General features: G+C 41.6%; 1 protein-coding gene across 3 annotated transcripts in view; it reads right to left on the bottom strand.

The window, feature by feature from the left end:
* TRPM6 (transient receptor potential cation channel subfamily M member 6) overlaps positions 1-19221 on the bottom strand; it is a 201820-nt gene that overhangs the window by 41273 nt on the left and 141326 nt on the right. For all 3 annotated transcript variants that reach the window (XM_034646981.1, XM_034646980.1, XM_019805296.2), the window contains 5 exons: positions 18006-18257; positions 16220-16394; positions 15883-15997; positions 12247-12440; positions 8729-8861 (listed from right to left, as the gene is read on the bottom strand). In XM_034646981.1, coding sequence (XP_034502872.1) covers positions 8729-8861; positions 12247-12440; positions 15883-15997; positions 16220-16394; positions 18006-18257 — 869 coding nt within the window. The remainder of the gene's footprint in view (positions 1-8728; positions 8862-12246; positions 12441-15882; positions 15998-16219; positions 16395-18005; positions 18258-19221) is intronic.

The following is a 19221-nucleotide window of genomic DNA, read 5'->3' on the forward strand; positions in this document are numbered from 1 at the left end:
CACAATAAATTACAAAATATCTCATATTTGGTTACATAAAAACAAACTCATATACGTAAAAATATAAAATTTTAAAATAAACAGTAGGCTAGAAATTATTCTAACAAATGTAAGGAGGTGCTTGTATCCCTTAATAAATCAAAAGCTTTTACAAATTGTTGGGACACTCTGGTGGCTCAGTTGGTTAAGCCTTTGGCTCAGGTCATGATCTCAGGGTCCTGGGATGGAGCCACGTGTTGGGCTCCCTGCTGAGTGGGGAATCTGCTTCTCCCTCGGCCCCTCCCCCCCACTCATGCACTCTCTCTCTCAAATAAATAATAAAATCTTAAAAAAAAAAAAAAGCTTTCATAATTTGTTACAGAAAAAAATTACAAAGACTCCAAAGGATGTGAACAGCAATTCATGAAAGATAAAATACAAAAGATAAGGAAAAGATAAGGTAAAATATGCAACCTCATTAGGTATGCAGAGAAAGGGGAATTAAAATGAGCTCACCTACATTACAACAACATCTTTTGTAGCCTAGCAAATGATTAAAATAACTCAATGGTGACAAAGGTGCAACATTGGGACATTCCATTCAGCAATGTACATAAAAAGACTATGATTTCACTATGCTGAAGTAGATACTCTTTACATTATGAGATATCATGCAGCCATTAAAAATCATACTTACATTGTTGATAGCAATTTCCTTTGGCTATCTCTGATGGTAGGCATGGGGATGTGGACGACTTATGCTCTGTACTATATACGTTTAAATTTGGTTTAAAAACTTTGTAGGTCAAGAAACAATAAAAGCTAAAAATATATTTATAAATAATGTTTAATTATTTGAAGAAATGTTTTTGATGTATAAGGCGGGAGGGGGCAGCATAAAACTTGTATACTTTTTTTTAAGGATTTTATTTATTTATTTTGAGGGAGAGAGAGTGGAGGAAGGAGCAGAGGGAGAGAGAATTTCAAACAGACTACACCGGGTACAGAGCCTGACACGGGGCTCGATCTAATGACCCTGGGATCATCACTTGAGCGGAAATCAAGAGTCAGACGCTTCACCAACTGAGCCACCCAGGTGCACCCAAACTTGTATAACTTTAACTAAAATTATATGGAAGACTAAATGGAAAAAAGAAAATTTCAAAGTGTCCTCTGGCTTATGACATTTTTTTCTTTCTTTCTTTTCCCTGTTTTATTCTTTTATTTGGATAACTGAGTATTCTGGCCAAATTCTCAATAATAAAAATCCTTGATAAGCAGAAATAAAGTAAAAAGAAGGAAGGGAAGGGAAGGGAAGGGAAGGAAAGGAAAGAAGGAAAGGAAAGAAAGGAAAGGAAAGGAAAGGAAAGGAAAGGAAAGGAAAGGAAAGGAAAGGAAAGGAAAGGAAAGGAAAGGAAAGGAAAGGGAAAAGGAAAAGGGAAAGGGAAAGGGAAAGGGAAAGGGAAAGGAAGGGAAGGAAGGGAAGGGAGGGAAGGGAAGGGAAGGNGAAAAGGGAAAGGGAAAGGGAAAGGGAAAGGGAAAGGGAAAGGAAGGGAAGGAAGGGAAGGGAGGGAAGGGAAGGGAAGGGAGGAAGAAAGAGGGAAAACAGCAAGGAAGGGAATCTCATCAACGGTTTCATGGCTGACATGACCATATGCAGAAATTAAAAGTGATCCCCAGTCTTAAGTGGGGNGGAGGAAGAAAGAGGGAAAACAGCAAGGAAGGGAATCTCATCAACGGTTTCATGGCTGACATGACCATATGCAGAAATTAAAAGTGATCCCCAGTCTTAAGTGGGGCTTGGAGGAATCAGTGATTATACTATGTAGGATTGAACATTCAGCTGCAGCAAGCACTTCCCAAAATAGTGTGAAATATCCTCTAAAATGTATCCCAAGACACATGGATTGAGAAATCCTCCACTTCTTCTTGCTGGGAGCTTGGCAGACAGGAATTAAAGAACAAAAGGGGTGATATTTTCCGTGTTTATAATATGTGGGTGGGACCCTCTCTTTCCTACTTCTGCTATAGAATTCAACTTCTCTAACTAAGTAGAGGCTTAATAAATGCTTCCTGACCTTCTGAAACCTGCAAAATGAGAATTGGCAGAGATGATGAGGGAAAGAGCACAAAATATATGTATATTCCCTTCCAAATATGCTTAATTAGAGCCTCTCCATTTAGCGCACTGTTTCATCTAATTCAAAAACAGAGCAGGCTGAACAGCGGTAATGGAGGCTCATTAAGTTCCATTAGCAGCAGTCACATCACATGGATACAATAGAAGCCAGCAACTATTCACAGCAACAGGTAACAGGCTACAATAGAGAGATGCTAGGCAAATAACCTGGTCACCCTCACATTGGGCCTTCCTGCTTTCATAGGCATTTTTTTTTCTAAAGCATTATGTCCCGTGAAACATATTTTAATTACATTCCTCAGCCACCAACTGCATTAATTTAATCTAGACTTTCAGGCATCCTGACACGTAAAACAAACTCTTGTTAAGTTTAGTTTCCCCTGTGCGCGATTTGAGGGTGGAGGGAAGACCAATATGGTCGTTGTTTTACTGTGGGTCTTCGGAGGAGATGTTTTAAAGTAAGATTATAAGACGTGTACTTATGATATACGTCATGATAGCCAGATATTCACTGAGTGCTCGCTCTGTGCCAGCCATGTAACAAAGGCTCTACATTATTATTTTTATGTAATCTGCATAACAACCCCATAACGTAGGCGTTCCTATTACCCCTTTCTCAGAAAAGAGGTTAGGTCACGTGGCTGGTCACAGGGCTGGGGATGGGGCGAGACTTCGAACCCGGACATTCTTTTTTTTTTTTTTATTATGTTAATCACCATACAATACATCCCCAGATTCCGATGTAAAGTTTGATGCTTCATTAGTTGCGTATAACACCCAGTGCACCATGCAATACGTGCCCTCCTTACTACCCATCACCAGTCTATCCCATTCCCCCACCCCCTCCCCTCTGAAGTCTTCAGTTTGTTTCTCATAGTCCATAGTCTCTCATGTTTCATTCCCCCTTCTGATTACCCCCCTTTTCTTTATCCCTTTCTTCCCCTACCGATCATCCTAGTTCTTATGTTCCATAGATGAGAGAAATCATATGATAATTGTCTTTCTCTGCTTGACTTATTTCACTTAGCATTATCTCCTCCAGTGCCGTCCATGTTGCAGCAAATGTTGAGAATTCGTTCTTTCTGATAGCTGAGTAATATTCCATTGTATATATGGACCACAGCTTCTTAATCCAGTCATCTGTTGAAGGGCATCTCGGCTCCTTCCATGATTTGGCTATTGTGGACAATGCAGCTATGAACATTGGGGTGCATATGGCCCTTCTCTTTACTACGTCTGTATCTTTGGGGTAAACACCCAGTAGTGCAATGGCTGGGTCATAGGGTAGTTCAATTTTTAACTTTTTAAGGGACCTCCACACTGTTTTCCAGAGTGGCTGTACCAACTTGCATTCCCACCAACAATGTAGGAGGGATCCCCTTTCTCCACATCCTCTCCAACAATTGTTGTTTCTTGCCTTGTCTATCTTTGCCATTCTAACTGGCGTAAGGTGGTATCTCAGTGTGGTTTTGATTTGAATTTCCCTGATGGCTAATGATTTTGAACATTTTTTCATGTGTCTGTTAGCCATTTGTATGTCTTCATTGGAAAAGTGTCTGTTCATATCTTCTGCCCATTTTATGATTTGTTTATTTGTTTCTCGTGTATTGAGTTTGAGAAGTTCTTTGTAGATCTTGGATACCAGTCCTTTATCTGTGGTGTCCTTTGCAAATATATTCTCCCATTCCGTGGGCTGTCTCTTAGTTTTTTTGACTGTTTCCTTGGCTGTGCAGAAGCTCTTTATCCTGATAAAGTCCCATAAGTTCATTTTATCTTTTATTTCTCTTGCCTTTGGAGATGTGTCGTGAAAAAGGTTGCTCTGGCCGATGTCATAGAAGTTGTTGCCTATGTTCTCCTCTAGAATTTTGATGGATTCCTGTCTCACATTGAGGTCTTTCATCCATTTGGAGTTTATTTTTGTGTATGGTGTGAGAGAGTGGTCAAGTTTCATTCTTTTGCATGTAGCTGTCCAATTTTCCCAGCACCATTTATTGAAGAGACTGTCTTTTTTCCACCGGATGTTTTTTCCTGCTTTATCAAAGATTAGTTGCCCAAAGAGCCGAGGGTCCATTTCTGGGTTCTCTATTCTGTTCCATTGGTCGATGTGTCTGTTTTTGTGCCAGTACCATGCTGTCTTTGTGATCACAGCTTTGTAGTACAGCTCGAAATCCGGCATTGTGATGCCCCCAGCTTTGTTTTTCCTTTTCAACAGTTCCTTGGAGATTCGGGGCCTTTTCTGGTTCCATACAAATTTAAGGACTATTTGTTCCAGTTCTTTGAAAAATGTCCTCGGTATTTTGATCGGGATAGCATTGAAAGTGTAGATTTCGAACCCGGACATTCTAACTCCACATTCAGTGGCATCAACCCCCGCACTCTGGCACCCCTGAACAACTCATCGGGGATCGAGGCGAAGTTCTCACCGGGGCCTTAGAGGAGCGGGAAGCGCTAAACGAATGATACCAATGGTTCCCACGCTGGCAGGTCCTCAAGAATGTTCCTCGACAAGGTTTCACGGCAAAGTAATGACAGGACCGGTTCCAAGGATGATTCCACTGAGTCACAGCGTGACTTGTTTTAAAATGTAGCATTTTCGGGGGGCACCTGGCGGGCTCAGTCGGTAGAGCGTTCAACTCTCGATCTCAGGCTTGTCTGTCTGAGCCCCACGGCGGGTGTACAGTTGTTTAAAAAGTAAAGTGCAGCATTTCCCAAATATAACATGCTTAATATGGGGAAATAACTATTAGCATCTTACTGCACAGAACAGAGAGAGGGAAATGCTGGCTTATGTCGCTAGGGTCAAAAAGTAGCCAGTGTTCCAGAGAAAGGAGGACACAAACAGCCTGACGACTCCTCTTTTCTAGTCTCGCAACTCACTTAATTCTGTAAGGTTATAGGTGATCTCTTCTTTACAAGTAGGCCATGGAGCAAATATTCTAGTCTCCTTTCCCTTCCTCTTCAAACTCCCTTGGCTACCTCAGAGAAGTATTCTTCCCCTCCCCCATGTCTCTGTTGCGAGCTCCCCAGCAATGACCTCGAGGCCAACCGTGTAAATGGAGGCCGGTGAGGCAGCTCTATCACGAGGGAGAACGGATGGATGAAGTACTGAAGAGCGAAATGCGGTCTTCATAATCAAATTCTGGAGTCCACGAAAGCCTCTAGGATATTGTTCAGAAGCGAATACCCATCTACCTTCCCCTCCTTCCTCTACCCAGGGGAAAAACTCAAGAGGAATATAATGACACGTGATGATTGATGGTGTTCGTTACACTACTACCACCACCGCCATTACTACTATGATTGAATTACTTGTTATAAATGTCTAGTTCTCCAGTTTTCACACCAGATCCATTTGACTCAAAACACTACCATTCCTAGTTTTCCTTTTTCTCCTCTGATGGATTCTGGTCAATCCTCCCCATGAGTCCTTCTTCCTTGCTCTGTTACACAGGTGTTGGGCACCCCTCAGGGTCCCACCCTCAGCCCACTGAGTTTCCTCACCCTTCTTGCTTCCTGGGCGTAATCACTTCCTCTGTCATGGCTTTCTTTTCTTACAAGGGGCAGACGACTCCCGAATCTCCTTGTCCAGTTCAATCTTTGCCCCAGGACTTCATAGCCTCACATCCAAGCCTCCCAGAAATCTCTGGATAATGTGCCACAGGAGTCTCAAGCTCAACAAAGCTAAAACTCATTGCTTGTCCCCTTCCCTGTGTCTTTTGCACATTTTTTTTCTATCATGGTGGCCCCACTTTTCACCTAATTACCCCTGCTATAGATCTGAGAGTCATCCCGGACTCCACCCTCTCCCTCGGCTGCATGTCCGATCCCTAGCTTCCCCCGTGAGCTGCCCTTCTAAACATGTCTTTACTCATCCCTTCTGCTATGGTATGAATGTTGGCATCTCCCTGAAATTCCTATGTGGCAATTCCAACCCCCAAAGGTGATGGTATTAGTAGGTGGGGCGGCGTATAGTTTTGGGAGGTGTATAGGTCATGATGGGGGGAGGCCTCATGAATGGGACTGGTGCCTTTATAAAAGAGGCCCCACAGAGCCCCCTCACCCCCTCCGCCATGTGAGGACACAGAGAGGGCTGCAACCCAGAAGGGGGCTGTCGCCCAAGCATGCTGGCATACTGGTCGTGGACTTCCCAGCCTCCAGAACTGTGAGTAGTAACTTTCTGTTGCTCACAAGTCATCCAGCCGCAGGCACTTTGTTCTAATGGCCCAAACAGACTAAGATACCTCCTTCAAACCTACCATGAGTAGTTTGGCTAGTCCCTGGAACTTGTCCTCCTGCTGCATGGATCCCTGCTGTCTCCATACTTCAAATTCTGACTCCTCAAATACATACTGTAACTGAAGGAATCTGCCTAGAACTTGAATCTGTCTATATCTGACCACCTAAAACGCCTTCCTTAGTTTACAGTGTAAGGTAAGGGGCTCTCCATGACCTTGGTCCCATTCATAATCTGGGGTAGGGGGGGTCATCTCATCTTATGTATTTATTCCCCTTTTCTTAAGGTTTGAAAGAAAAGATATATTTAAAAAGAAATCATGGAGCGGCTGGGTGGGTCAGTCAGTTAAGCGTCTGCCTTCAGCTCAGGTCATGATCCCGGGGTCCTGGGATCGAGTCCCACATCGGGCTCCCTACTCAGTGGGGAGCCTGCTTCTCCTTCTCCCTCTGCCTGCCGCTCCCACTGCTTGTGCTCTCTCGCTCTCTGTCAAATAAACACATAGAATCTTTAAAAAATAAAATAAAAGATAAAAAGAAATCATAGCCACAGTTTCTGGAGCCTATTTTTATGTTCATTGTCCAGCACTCTGCCTACGACGTGGCTCATCTACGTTACCTCACGTAACCCTCACAGCACGTCGAAGAGGTAGGTCTACTTTGTGCGTGTCTTACAAATAAGAAAACAAAGGCCCAGAGTCAATTGGCCCAAGTGCATAGAGCCAGGAAGTGGAGAAGCAGGTCTTCACCCTGGCTCTATCAACTCCTGGGCATGTTTCCTAGAAGACAGAGGGCCAGGCTGGCCCACAGGACTCAGTCAGCATATTTGTAAAGGCGGCAGAATGCCCAGAAGAGGAAAAAGGGAAGAGAAGCTCATCAAGCCCTGGCCTGAAGATATTATTTAAGGAAAATAAAATTTGTGTGCTCATAAACCTTCATTTGATATTTTTTTCCTCAATATAAAATTTAGTCTCAATATAAAATTCAATTGGCCACCTAAATACATACTTACATAATACAATATCAACCGAAAAGTCCAGAAACATGACATATACCCATAGCAAACCATTTAGAGAGTTCTTCATGTAGTTCAATTTTAAATAACTCCATATGTAAGGATTCACTGTCTATCCATTTGGACATCAGAAAAAATATATGCATTATTAGGTATAACGTTTTATAGTCAGGTCCCTCTATATTCAAAAATGAAGGAACATATTTAAGTTCTGTCCATTTGCTTCCGGTTATAAAAACAATTCTGTGTTTAAAAAAAAATGCATATAATCACACTCAGTCTTCCATGTTCCAACACGATGCCATGTATCCACAATTATCACTAGAGCCACAGTGGCTTTGATCCTACTACAGTTTCTGAAAATGTTCACTCTCTCCAATACGTCTTCTCTTTCCTCACACCTCTGAATGGCCTCCCTGCACTGACCCCCGTGCATACCCACAGGCACTGGTCCAGTGATGCCTTGGCCTCAAGAACTGTATGCCCGCCCCCTAGCTGCACCCTCCTGAACACTGGCCATCCTCTCTCTGGCCTCCTGCTGGGTGGGGGGGTGGCGACCAGGCACTAGGCCTTCTCTTGGGGCAAATCACCTCTCCCTCCTGCTCCCGCAGTTTCTCCCTTGCTGGTGGATCGCGTCCGGAACCATACACATTTCCGTTGTTATCCCCGCATGGAAATAAAACAAGAGAACCTCACCTGTCCCCATCTCCCCAGTGCAACCAGCATGCAGCTCTCAGCCTTCTCCAGTCCTGCCGTTGGTGGACGCAGCCTTCTGCCTCAGGCATCCTCACTGGCTAGTCCTACAGCCAGGGGCACCATCCCACCAGATCTCTCTGCCTGGCCCGCCTCCCTCAGGTCTCTCCTCCCCCAACTCCTCAGTGGCCCTCCTGCCCCAGGGTACCCCAAAGAGTCCAACCCAACCCCCTGCTCTGGACTCTGACAGAACCCTCTCCACCATTGTTTTCTTTTCCCTCATGCCACTTGATTTTTCTTCATCACTCTTTGACATTAAATTACATCTTTTTATATGTTTCCCTGCTTATCATTTGTCCTCTACCCCCTTCACCCCTCTACCTGCACACACTAGAACACAAGCCCTATGAAGGCAGGGACTCTTGTCTCTTATTCACCATTTATCTCCAGTAACTACAAGGGCACCTGGAACATAGTAGGTGCTCAATAAATACACAACCCTTACAGAAATACTATATGCTACTAGACAGAACTGTAGAGAACCCAAACATCTGGATTTTGAAAGCCCATCTTTCTACTTCTTTAGACATTATAGTTGAATCAGGTTTGGGGAGCTGGAAAATTTTATATATATATATACACACACACACACACACACATATATCTTTTACCTTTCTGATGTCACTCGGATTCGTTCCTCACAGCTATAATTCAGACTTTCCATCTTCTCATGGAAGTATATTTCCACACACTGCTCTTCAAAATCATGAAGTCTTTTCAGATCCTCCTCACTCAGGTAGAGTTCTGTGTAAATAAGTATGGTATGTTAAAAAAAAAATCATTATTTGTCTTCAATAGGAAGCTGATAGAGAGTGGCTTGTCTTCCACTTGTGTTGAAAATCAATAAACTATATAGCTTGTGTGAGGAAACTTTGCTGCCTTGCCTCACCAAATTCCTGCTATTAATGGAGAAGCTCTGTGTAGAAACAAATAGAAACGCCAGTTTGGCTCTTTCCTATTGTTCTATAAACTGGTGTGGGAATTTGAAAATGACTTTTGGAACAGAGGTTTTCTGTCCAATATGCTCCTAGGTTAGACTTTTTCTACACATTAACAAAACTTCACTATATTAATATGCATATGGGGAAAGAATCTGATTGTCTTTTTTCCCCGCCAACTGTTTGGTCTATCAAAATGACAATAAGTAACCTGTAGATTAAAATCAAGGTTAGATGAGGTCTAAGTCTGTTGAATTAATCCAGCAAGTGTGATAAAGTTTCACCTTGTTACACTGAGTTTGTAGATACAGTTGACCCTTGAACAACATGGGTTTGAACTGTGCGTGTCCACTTATATGTGTTATGCTTTGTTTTGGGTTTTTTTCCCCCAGTAAATACAGCATAGTGCTGTCAATGTATTTTCTTTCCCTTATGATTTTCTTAATAACATTTTCTTTTCTCTAGCTCACTTTGTTGTTAAGTCTCGGTATATAACAAATAATAACTAAAATATGTGTTAATTGACTGTTTATGTTATCAGTAAGGCCTCTGGTCAACAGTAGGCTATTAGTAGTTAAGTCTGAGGGAAGTCAAAAGTTATACGCTGATTTCTGCCTGTGCAAGGGGCTGGCGCCCCTCACCCCCATGTTGCCCAAGGGTCAATTACATAAATCACTCTGTTGGAAATAGAGGCATTATCGCCAGCCAATGGCTGAGGCTATCCACTTTCCTTGACATAATTATCATTAACTCACAAAAAGACACATCGTTTCATGATATTATGAAGCTAACGCAATTCAATGTCAGCCTTCAGTGATCACATTCCGTCTACTACCTTGGCCCTCATTCTGATCTAACGGAAAAATATATTAGCTTATGAGCAATTTCTAATACTTGAAAGAGATATAAATGGTGCTGCAAAAAGGTTAAAAACAGAGCGTTCTCTTTCTTCAGTGGTGTCACTTAAATTAGGGAAAACCCCATAATGTTCCCTCAAGCTTACTAGAAATCCAAACATTTCATTATTTTCCAATAAAATGAGACAAAAATATTAATTTTAAATTGAAAAACAGGGCAAAGAGAAAACAATATTCAGCCATAAAAATATGTCCACAACTCAAGCGCATACTGTTTTCTGATTTTATGATGTGGAAGAATCACTCAGATACTGAAAAAAATCCAGTAACCATCCCCCCCAAACTCTAAATGCCTGTTTGCATTAAACAATCTCTTATGAGTGAGAAGATTTGCAGTTGTCATGATTTGATCCTTCTGTGGATTCCTGAAAGCTAACAACCCAAAGACCAATGCCGGCGACAGGTGCAGCTTCCATGCGCGGCGCATTCTTATAACTCTCCACCAGGTGGCACTGCTGCCCCATATGCAAACGTCAATCTTCGATAGAGGCTTGGAAGAAGTTTCACAAAAATTCAAGAATTTTTCAGAACTCAGGATGAACACACCTCTAGCCATCAGAAATTTACTTGAGTTATAGACCGGAATCATCCTATAAGCCCAGATGAAGGTGAAGCTGAAATCTGGCCAAATCCCAGCCAATCCCAGAATCTCTCAGCTGATTCACTCACCTGTTAGCTTGCAGTAGTTCCCCAGCCAATGTCTGGGATGGCTCTCTATTAGAAGCCTAAAAATTATAGTGTAATTATAAGCCTTTAAATTAACTTCAGTTGTGTGGTGCCCAGGTGGCTCAATTAGTTAAGCGGCCAACTCTTGATTTCAGCTCAGGTCATGACCTCAGGGTCATGGGATGGAGCCCCGCGTTGGGCTCCATGCTCAGTGCAGAGTCTGCTTCGGATTCCCTCTCCCTCCCCCTTTGCTTACCTGCCACCACCTCCCCTTTTTAAAATAAATAAATCTTCTTAAAAAATTAACTTCAGTTCTTACATTGTCTTCCTCATCCAGGCTGAATCTTTGGGGCAGGGGGGTGGAAAAGAAAAGTAAATCTCCAAAGTGACTCAAGAAGAGAAAAATACTTCACTGAGCCAATTGCCAGCAGGAACGAAAGCATATCGCCCTTCCAACTTTGTAACACCACCTGTCCCCCTAAGAGCCCTAAGATGACATGTATAAACAGTGCACGATCCCTTATCTGAAACTCCGGGAACCCAGTGTGTTTTAGAATTAAGAATTTTCCTTCTCTCGTCTTAGAAAGGAAATATAGTGCATAAAGGAAGTAAAATCCCTGAGGCTAGGGCAGTACCCTAAAATCCAACATATTATTTTTGCAGCAAAATCAATGAATGTTCATGCTACAAAGGATAAAGGGAAGAAATGGCTTCACATTAGTCCCATCAGCCTCTTTTGTCCAAATGAGTCTCTAACTTAAGAAGAAAAAAGCTTTCTGCTTTCAGGGGTATTTTGGATGTCGGAATTGAGATAAGGATTGTGGATTTATGCCACCCATTTCCTCTATATGTAGGAATTATCTCGAAATGGGCCCAGTACCAATTGTGAAATTGCTTGAGAGGAACTACAATAGATCTGTGAAACCACAATAAGAAATGTTCTATTGTAAAAATTCGCGTGACAGTCATACTGTGCACTGAAGATACGGATAAGCAAAATGAACCAGGAGAATCTCAAAATATGCAGACTTAAGCATTGCAAAAAAAAAAAGAAGAAGAAGAAAAGAAAAATGAGAATCCATATTTCTGCATCTTGAATTGAAAATATGAAACAACCATACAGAATCACCTCCATTCTCAGTAGGTGAGGAAGCAAAGAATCAGGACTCTGGTTAATAAGTGAAGCTGAGTCTGTCGTATCGATTTCCCTCAGGCCATAAGACCTCCTGTGACTCCCTTCTGTTTGGATTCCAGGGAAATGGGTATGGGCCACTGTGACTACTTCCTAGGAGTTATTCTGATGACTTTCCAGGTAAAAAAGAGAAAACACAGGTTTTCCAGGAGACATTCAAGAGCCTTTAGACATTTGAGCAGAGATTCTGTTCTTACCTCTTCCTTCCTTTCAAAGTATCAGTTAATCTCCGCAAAAGGTACCACAACCACATGATGAGATCAGTGCACTTCCTTAGACCCACGTCCTTCAGCTGACACGCTATTGTGAGTGAACTGCCAGAGATCCCCATCCTGTGCCCTGAATTTAACTGCAGGTTTTCACCTTGGATCTCCACTCTTTACCCTCTTCCTAGTGCCTCATAAATGAAAACTTACTTAATCCAACATCGCCCTCTTCTTGGTCATTTGGAGCTTGGTGATGGCAGAGACGGCGAAGAAAGAGACCAACGTGGCTCAGCAGGATGAAAGGGGGTGGCAGCCAAGGCTTCTTGTGGTAGGTCATGATGTAGCGATAGCGGTTGTATTTCCATAGTTTATTGGAAATGGACTTCATGTCTACATAAACGTTACTGTAAGTTGTAGTGAAGAGAGGGATAATTGTCAATACGGCATCCTAAAATATAGCAGATTACTCTCCAACTTTCATGATTGGTTTATCTGACATTTCCAGCAGTTAGTCAACAAAAATAATATCCATTGCATTTGTGATTCTTCTTCAACCCAAACAAGATACATTAATCACCTTCTATAATCAAATATGCTAATCAGACTAATAAAAGGATGGAAATTACAATCAGAGAGAAAATGCTAATGTTTTAAAAGCAATGACTATAAAACTGCCCTCTGGAACTTATCACTATTCTCGGCTCACCATCTCCTCTCAAATCAGAAGCTCTTTTCGGTCCCTAATTTACCATTCATGGTAAATACCGTTAACGTTTCTCTGTATCATCAACCTTATGGAGAGATTCCCCTAATGTCAAATGTGAGAACTGACAGAATAATCCTAGTTAAAACGTCCAAATGAAAGAATATTAATGAAGAAGAGACAGGGAAGAAAAATCAGTTCATCCTAAAATAATCAATAAGGAAAGCTTCTATTTAGAAACAAGATAAAATTATTTACATTGCCTTTACAATTAAAATAACTCCTTTTTGGTAGGCCACCTTGGATTATCCCTTTAATGACATCAGTTTCAATATGCAGATAGTGTGGTAGATACTGATACCATAGGACTAGCGATGGAAGTTGTGGGGGGTGGTGCAGTTCCTCTAAAACAACATGTCATCCCTAATTACTTAACTTTCAGTCTATAACATGATGGGGGTGGGGAGAGGACACAATGTGATGTCTATCCTAACATTCTGCGTAGGCTAATGTTTAGTTGCTTTAGAGAAACACAACAAAGTAGTACTTGAGGGGGACAGCCCAAATTAGCCAATAAAAATACAGGCAGCCCTCAACTTGAGCAATGATAAAGGAAAGAAAGCAGAACTGTCCTGGGGAAAGCCAGCTTAGAACAAGAGGAAGGGAGAAGATTCACAGAATCCATAAAGCAGATGATGGAAAGACAGAAAACTGGGTTTTAACAGTGGTTCTCAAAGTGTGGTCTGAACCACAGAATTAGCATCACCTGGGGACACGTCAAAAATGTAAATTCTCGGGCCCTAGCCCGGAGCTACCGAATCAGAAGCTCCAGAAGAGATATTACAGCAATGGCTCAGCAAGCCCTCCAGGTGATTCTCCTGTACCATCAAGTTGGAGAACCACCACGCTTAACCACTACTCTGTCCCTCCGAGTGTGACTACAGCTTGCCCACCAGCAGGTGGCGATCTTCACAGCGTGTGTCAGGGTTTTTGTAATTCTTGCTACAAAGAATCTGGAACGGGCCGGGGGACAAGTAGTCAGATCTGGGGTTTCTCGGCTTGTTTGGTCCTCACTGTGTTCCTCTCTAGAGTGAGACAAGTGGTCTATGTGAGGATTTCTCAACCTTTCTTTCGACACCTGTCGTTTTTGAGAATCAAAAATCTCATACCCATTCTGAATGTTATTTGAAATGTCAAAAAAAATTAGCTATATTAACTAAACACCAGTAAATGTTAGAAGTTTATAAAATGGTGGGGCTGAAAGAGATGACAGTTAATGTATGATCTTGTAACAAGCAGGAAGGTATGTCTTCCCCATATATCTATAACAATAGTCTTTTTTTTTTTTTTAAGTATTCTGGTTTATTTTTGCTTCTCTCCAGCCTTTAGCATCTATATTTTTTTTTAACTTAGATTCCATTGCATTGATTTCTCTTATCTTGCCCTTTTCAGTGGAATAATCAGTGAATAAAATACCTAGCACAGTGCCTGGCATCAATGAGGCATTCAAAAAGTAATAGTTTCTTCCCATCTCTTCACCTCATTTCTTTCATCCATCCATTAACTAGGATTATTCTGTCAGTTCTCACATTATTATACACTCTTTTTGGTACTTGGGAAAAAATTCATCAGCAACAAAGGCAATAAAACATCTTGTCCTTGTGGCACTGATATTCCAGTAGAGGAGACAATTAAACAGAAAAAAAAAGTATAAATAATAAAATATATTTGTATTTGTAAGTGGATATAAAGAAAGAAGAGTAAGGGGGACCAGGCATGCCACAGAGATGGCTGAAGGAAAGGGGGGCTGCACTTTAAAACATCATTCTTAGGTTAGGCCTAATGATAAAGAGAACGTGTGAGCGAAGACTGGAAGGGGTTGAGAAAATGGGCCACACGGTTGCCTGAAAGAAGAGCACTCCAGACAGAGAGAAGAGCTGCTGCAAACACAGGTTTGCTGGTTGAAAACCTCCGAGGGGCCAGTGATTGGAGAGGAGAGGGTTAGTGGAAGAGTCGTGTGATGCGTGATTGGAAAAGCAGAAGGGAAGACGAATCACTGGGGCTCTCTAGGTCATCGTAGGAACTTTGAAATGGGAAACCAGGGAGGGTTTGGAGCAGAGTAGTGACATCATCAGACATATGTTTTTAAAGGGTCACTAGGGGCTACCGTGTTGATAAGAGAATATAGAAGAGAATATAGAGAAGCCGAGAAATAAATGGGAGGCTCTCTGCTAGCAGAGGGGTGGCAAGGGGTGGTTGGATTGATGATCTGTTTGAAGGCAGAGTCAACAGGTGTTCCTGACAGTTTAGAGGGAGAGATACAAGTGGCATTAAGAATGACTCCAAATCTCAACAACTGGGGAAATGGAGACTTGACAGAAACTTGTGGTCTTCTCCATAGATTTGGGAAAGACGACAAGTAGAATAACTATATGCTGGGAAAGAGAAGAGAGGAGATCAAGAGTTTGGACATTTAGAATTTTAGAATTCTATTACACATCCAACTGGTAGTGAAAGGGGGCAGCTGGATCTGTGAGACTGGAGTTTGAGGAAGAGATTTGGGCTGGAGATATAAATTGGAATTTGTCAACATTACCGGAAACTAACCAAGATCACCAAACAAAATGTAAATAAGAGACGAGCAAGGTCTGGGCCCAGGGGACGTTCCAATGTCACAAGATTGAAGTGAAGGAGATGATTGAGAAAAGCAGATTGAGAAGAAATGAAAAATGAGATAGAAGAAAGCAGGGAATAAGATACACTGGAGCCAAGTTAAGAAAAGCCATCCAGAACCCCACGGTCAGCTTTTAATCTCAGCAGCTGGTATCCTTCCATGACTCCAACGTATTGCTTTACTACAGGGCATGATCTCCTTTCATTCTGCTTTTATTACTTTCTCTCCATTTATTGTTTTTTTCCTCTTTTCTCATGCTCTGCTCCCTTCCTACCAGAGGTTTCAAACCCACATGTTAAAACTATAGTGGAAAAGGCGGGGGGGGGGGATGAAACACACAAAAACCAAAGGTTACAAATTCAAAATATGAGAATCTACTCAAAATAGATTTTGATATAAGTGAAATCATCTTGATGTAACTTTGATTTCGATTGAAACAAAATTACCACATTTAATTAAAATAACCTACTTGAAAAAAGCAATCAACAGGTTCACCATGATGATATACTGCACGAAGAGGTAGACAGCTTGGAGGAACGGAGTAAGAAAAGAACCAGGAGGGCAAGATGGACTGCTTGCACAAACTACAAATAAAGAATTTAAAAGAATGAGAGATAAGGTGAATCATAGCCCTATGGCTCAACGCAAATATTTAGCACATTAACTTCGCAGAATACTACAAATTTTTGACATCTTTACGATCCAGATGAATATTTTTCAGATTTTTTTTTTCTTTTTTGTAGATTAGAGTACAACTCTATCTGCAAGGGTTCGATTTCGGCATGATGGCAAAATCCCCTACGCACCATCTATATCTGCAGCATAGACTTCTCCGTAAATCATCCAGTATGGCTCAAACACAATGTCTCGAGCAAGGCTCCACGATGGAAGCTGCTTTGGCGAAAGGATGGCCTTGCGCGCCACCCCGAAGCTTAGCAGGACTATGGCCATCAGGGTCACAATGTAGAACATGTTTGCCGTCTGCAAAATAGCAAAGGCACAACCAGAATTTACCACAGATTTGAAATTCAAAACAAATCAAACCGTAGCAGCATTCATGATGATAGCTCGCAATAAGACGACTCTCTGGTCACTGAGCACAATGACCCAGGCCATGGAGAGCTGGGCTTCCTCTGGCTAAATCGTCTCCTTCTCTCTGCACATGTTTCATGTCCACATGGTCTATGGAAAAACGTAACTGTGCTGAGGGTAAAGAATTTGTGCTTAAACATAAAAATAAAAAAATAGGGCATACTCAAATTAGTCAAATGAGTGCTGGTGCCTAGGATTGTCTCCGGGAGTTGATGAGAGTCAGAGAACTTGATCAGGTCAAGTTCATTTCACTTACTAAAAGTACATCAACTCAATCCATTTGTTCACTGTAGCAGAGACAAGCATGCCACAGGTATTCCATGAGCTCCTGTGCATTTCTTAGCCCGCCTTCCACAAAGCTCGCACCATTATGACTGATTCTAGTCGACGGCCCGCGGAGTGACGGGAAGTTATTTTACTTCCCGTCCAGAACAGTTGAAAGCTGTCAGACTTTCTCCATCCTTCTCATTCCCCACCACAGGAGACCGTGTGGGCCACATGCTGACATGGCTCTGTCACAAGATGGAAGACTCTGGATCCCTGAGTTATAAGGTAGAGGTCAGCCCCCATGAACACTCATTAAACTTTGCATTAGGGAGAAATAAACTTGTGCTACGTCACTAAGATATATTAGTTACCTCAGTACAGCCTATCTGACAAGTACCAATGTCACCAAGACTAGAGAAAACATTGCTGGTCTAAAAGTATAAAGAAAGAAAAATCTGTCTTTGGAGTCCTGGAGGCTCTCCCTTTTCTGTTCTCCTTTGTTTTCACACTACCCTTCTTTCTCCAGAACTTGCCCCTTCCCTGCCAGTGAGAATTCCAGAAGGAAGAGCCAAGGATGATCTGGGAGTGCTGTACTTCCTAAAGGTGGGTCTCAGGCCCTGTACAAGACCCCTTGGAGAAGGCTAACCCGACGGCACAGCAAGCTCAGACGACAGAGCCGGGCAGTCCAGATTTGAATCCTGACTCCCCTGCTTATGCCCTTGGGATATCTGCTTAATCTCCATTTCCTTATATGTAAAATGTAGATAATAATAGTACCTATCTCATAAGGTCATTTTGAAGATTAAATGAGTTAATAGGTACAAAGTACTTAGAACAGGGTGTGGCCCATAATATGGACTATTTAAGAGTTGGCCAGGGGTGAGGAGATAAAAAGAGAAATTGATACTTTAGCAGAAAATATTACTGGTGATAGCCTCACACAAATCTCATCCTCGAGGATTACTATGATTCGAGACAAATTTGATTCAATCACACTATCTGGCCCCTACCCAAGAAGCTAATAAGGAGAGTATCCAAACCAACCACCCAATATACTCTCCAGGGATGTTTGCTAAATATGAGTTTGTGGTTATAAGGAAAGCAGAGATGAAATGAGCTGGATGTGTGTGCTTCTATAAATAATTCTAAAAGTTAAAACTGTTGAATGCGAACCATGAATGTAAGTAGAACCATTACGAAGGACCCCAGAATATACAAGCAGACTGTACTCACCATTTTTGCAATCATGGTCACGTATGGACCTACATGTTGATTCACAGCAAAGAAGTCCAGGAGCCGTGAGAACCAGAATATGATATCTATGCAGTAGATTAGTCTTCCCGCTGTGTGCAAAGGAGGGTCGCCCCACCGAAGGCCGAAACCAACTGAAAATAGGCCGATAGCCACAGTTTCTATTACATTCCAGTACTCGCTAATCCATACCTTCACCTTTTGAGTAAACTTCCCAGGTTCTGAAATACAGACCTAAAAGAAGAAAGGGGGAAATTTAAAGAATGGGGTATAACCCAAGAGCCTCATAATAATGTTCTTCAGTTCATCAACTGCTTGCTTAAAGAGTAATTTGAATCCTACCAAACCTTAGATCACTTGGATATTTTAGAGACTTCAGTGATCCCTGGAAAATGAATTATTAAAACAATTCTACAAATGTGTTTTAATGTCATTACTAGTATGAACCAGCTATTTGAAAAAAAAAACAAAAAACAAAAAACAGAAGTTAAAAAACAAAAAAAAGAAGAAGTTCTTCCTAGCTTTCATTAATCCTAAGGTAACACAGGGGACCAGAAAGACATTTTAAAACTCAATATTACAGCCATCTATATACCTACAATTCTACTATTGTGAGGGATAGCCAAGTACAGAGGAGACTGGTATGAAACCAAGGAATCTTGCAATCTAGTCCTGCTACTGCTACTTAGTGAGCTGTTGAGAAATTACTAAGAAGGTTATATTAGAAGTCACCATTAAAGAAATTACCCCTGCAACAGAGTATCAGACAAATTCAAATGTAAAATAATTAACTTTCTTCCCCTGAAGCATAAAAAAAAATGGTGGAATTCAGATAATGTTTTTCTCCTGAATTGTTTTCTGTAGACTCCGCAATAGTAACTAGCAGGCGATACAGGTATAATTACTAAGAATACATTTACTTAGTGTATAATGTTGGTCATATTAGCTCTAGGACAAAATAAGTGTATATAAATGCATAGACACATTGAGACACATACACAATGAAACGTAAAACAAAGTCATAACTGTACAGTATGTAACTGCAGTTACAACGGCACGGATGCTAATTCATTTTTTTAAGCAACTCATTTGCAAAACTAAAAATAAAAATTCTGTTTTATTTTGTTTTTTGGACTACCTGCCTCAGGGATTTGCAGCTTCAATTTTCAAAGGTGTTTAGTAAAATAATTCAAAAGCT

The sequence above is a fragment of the Ailuropoda melanoleuca genome, chromosome 17, assembly GCF_002007445.2.
Source record: "Ailuropoda melanoleuca isolate Jingjing chromosome 17, ASM200744v2, whole genome shotgun sequence".
Lineage (NCBI taxonomy): Eukaryota > Metazoa > Chordata > Mammalia > Carnivora > Ursidae > Ailuropoda > Ailuropoda melanoleuca.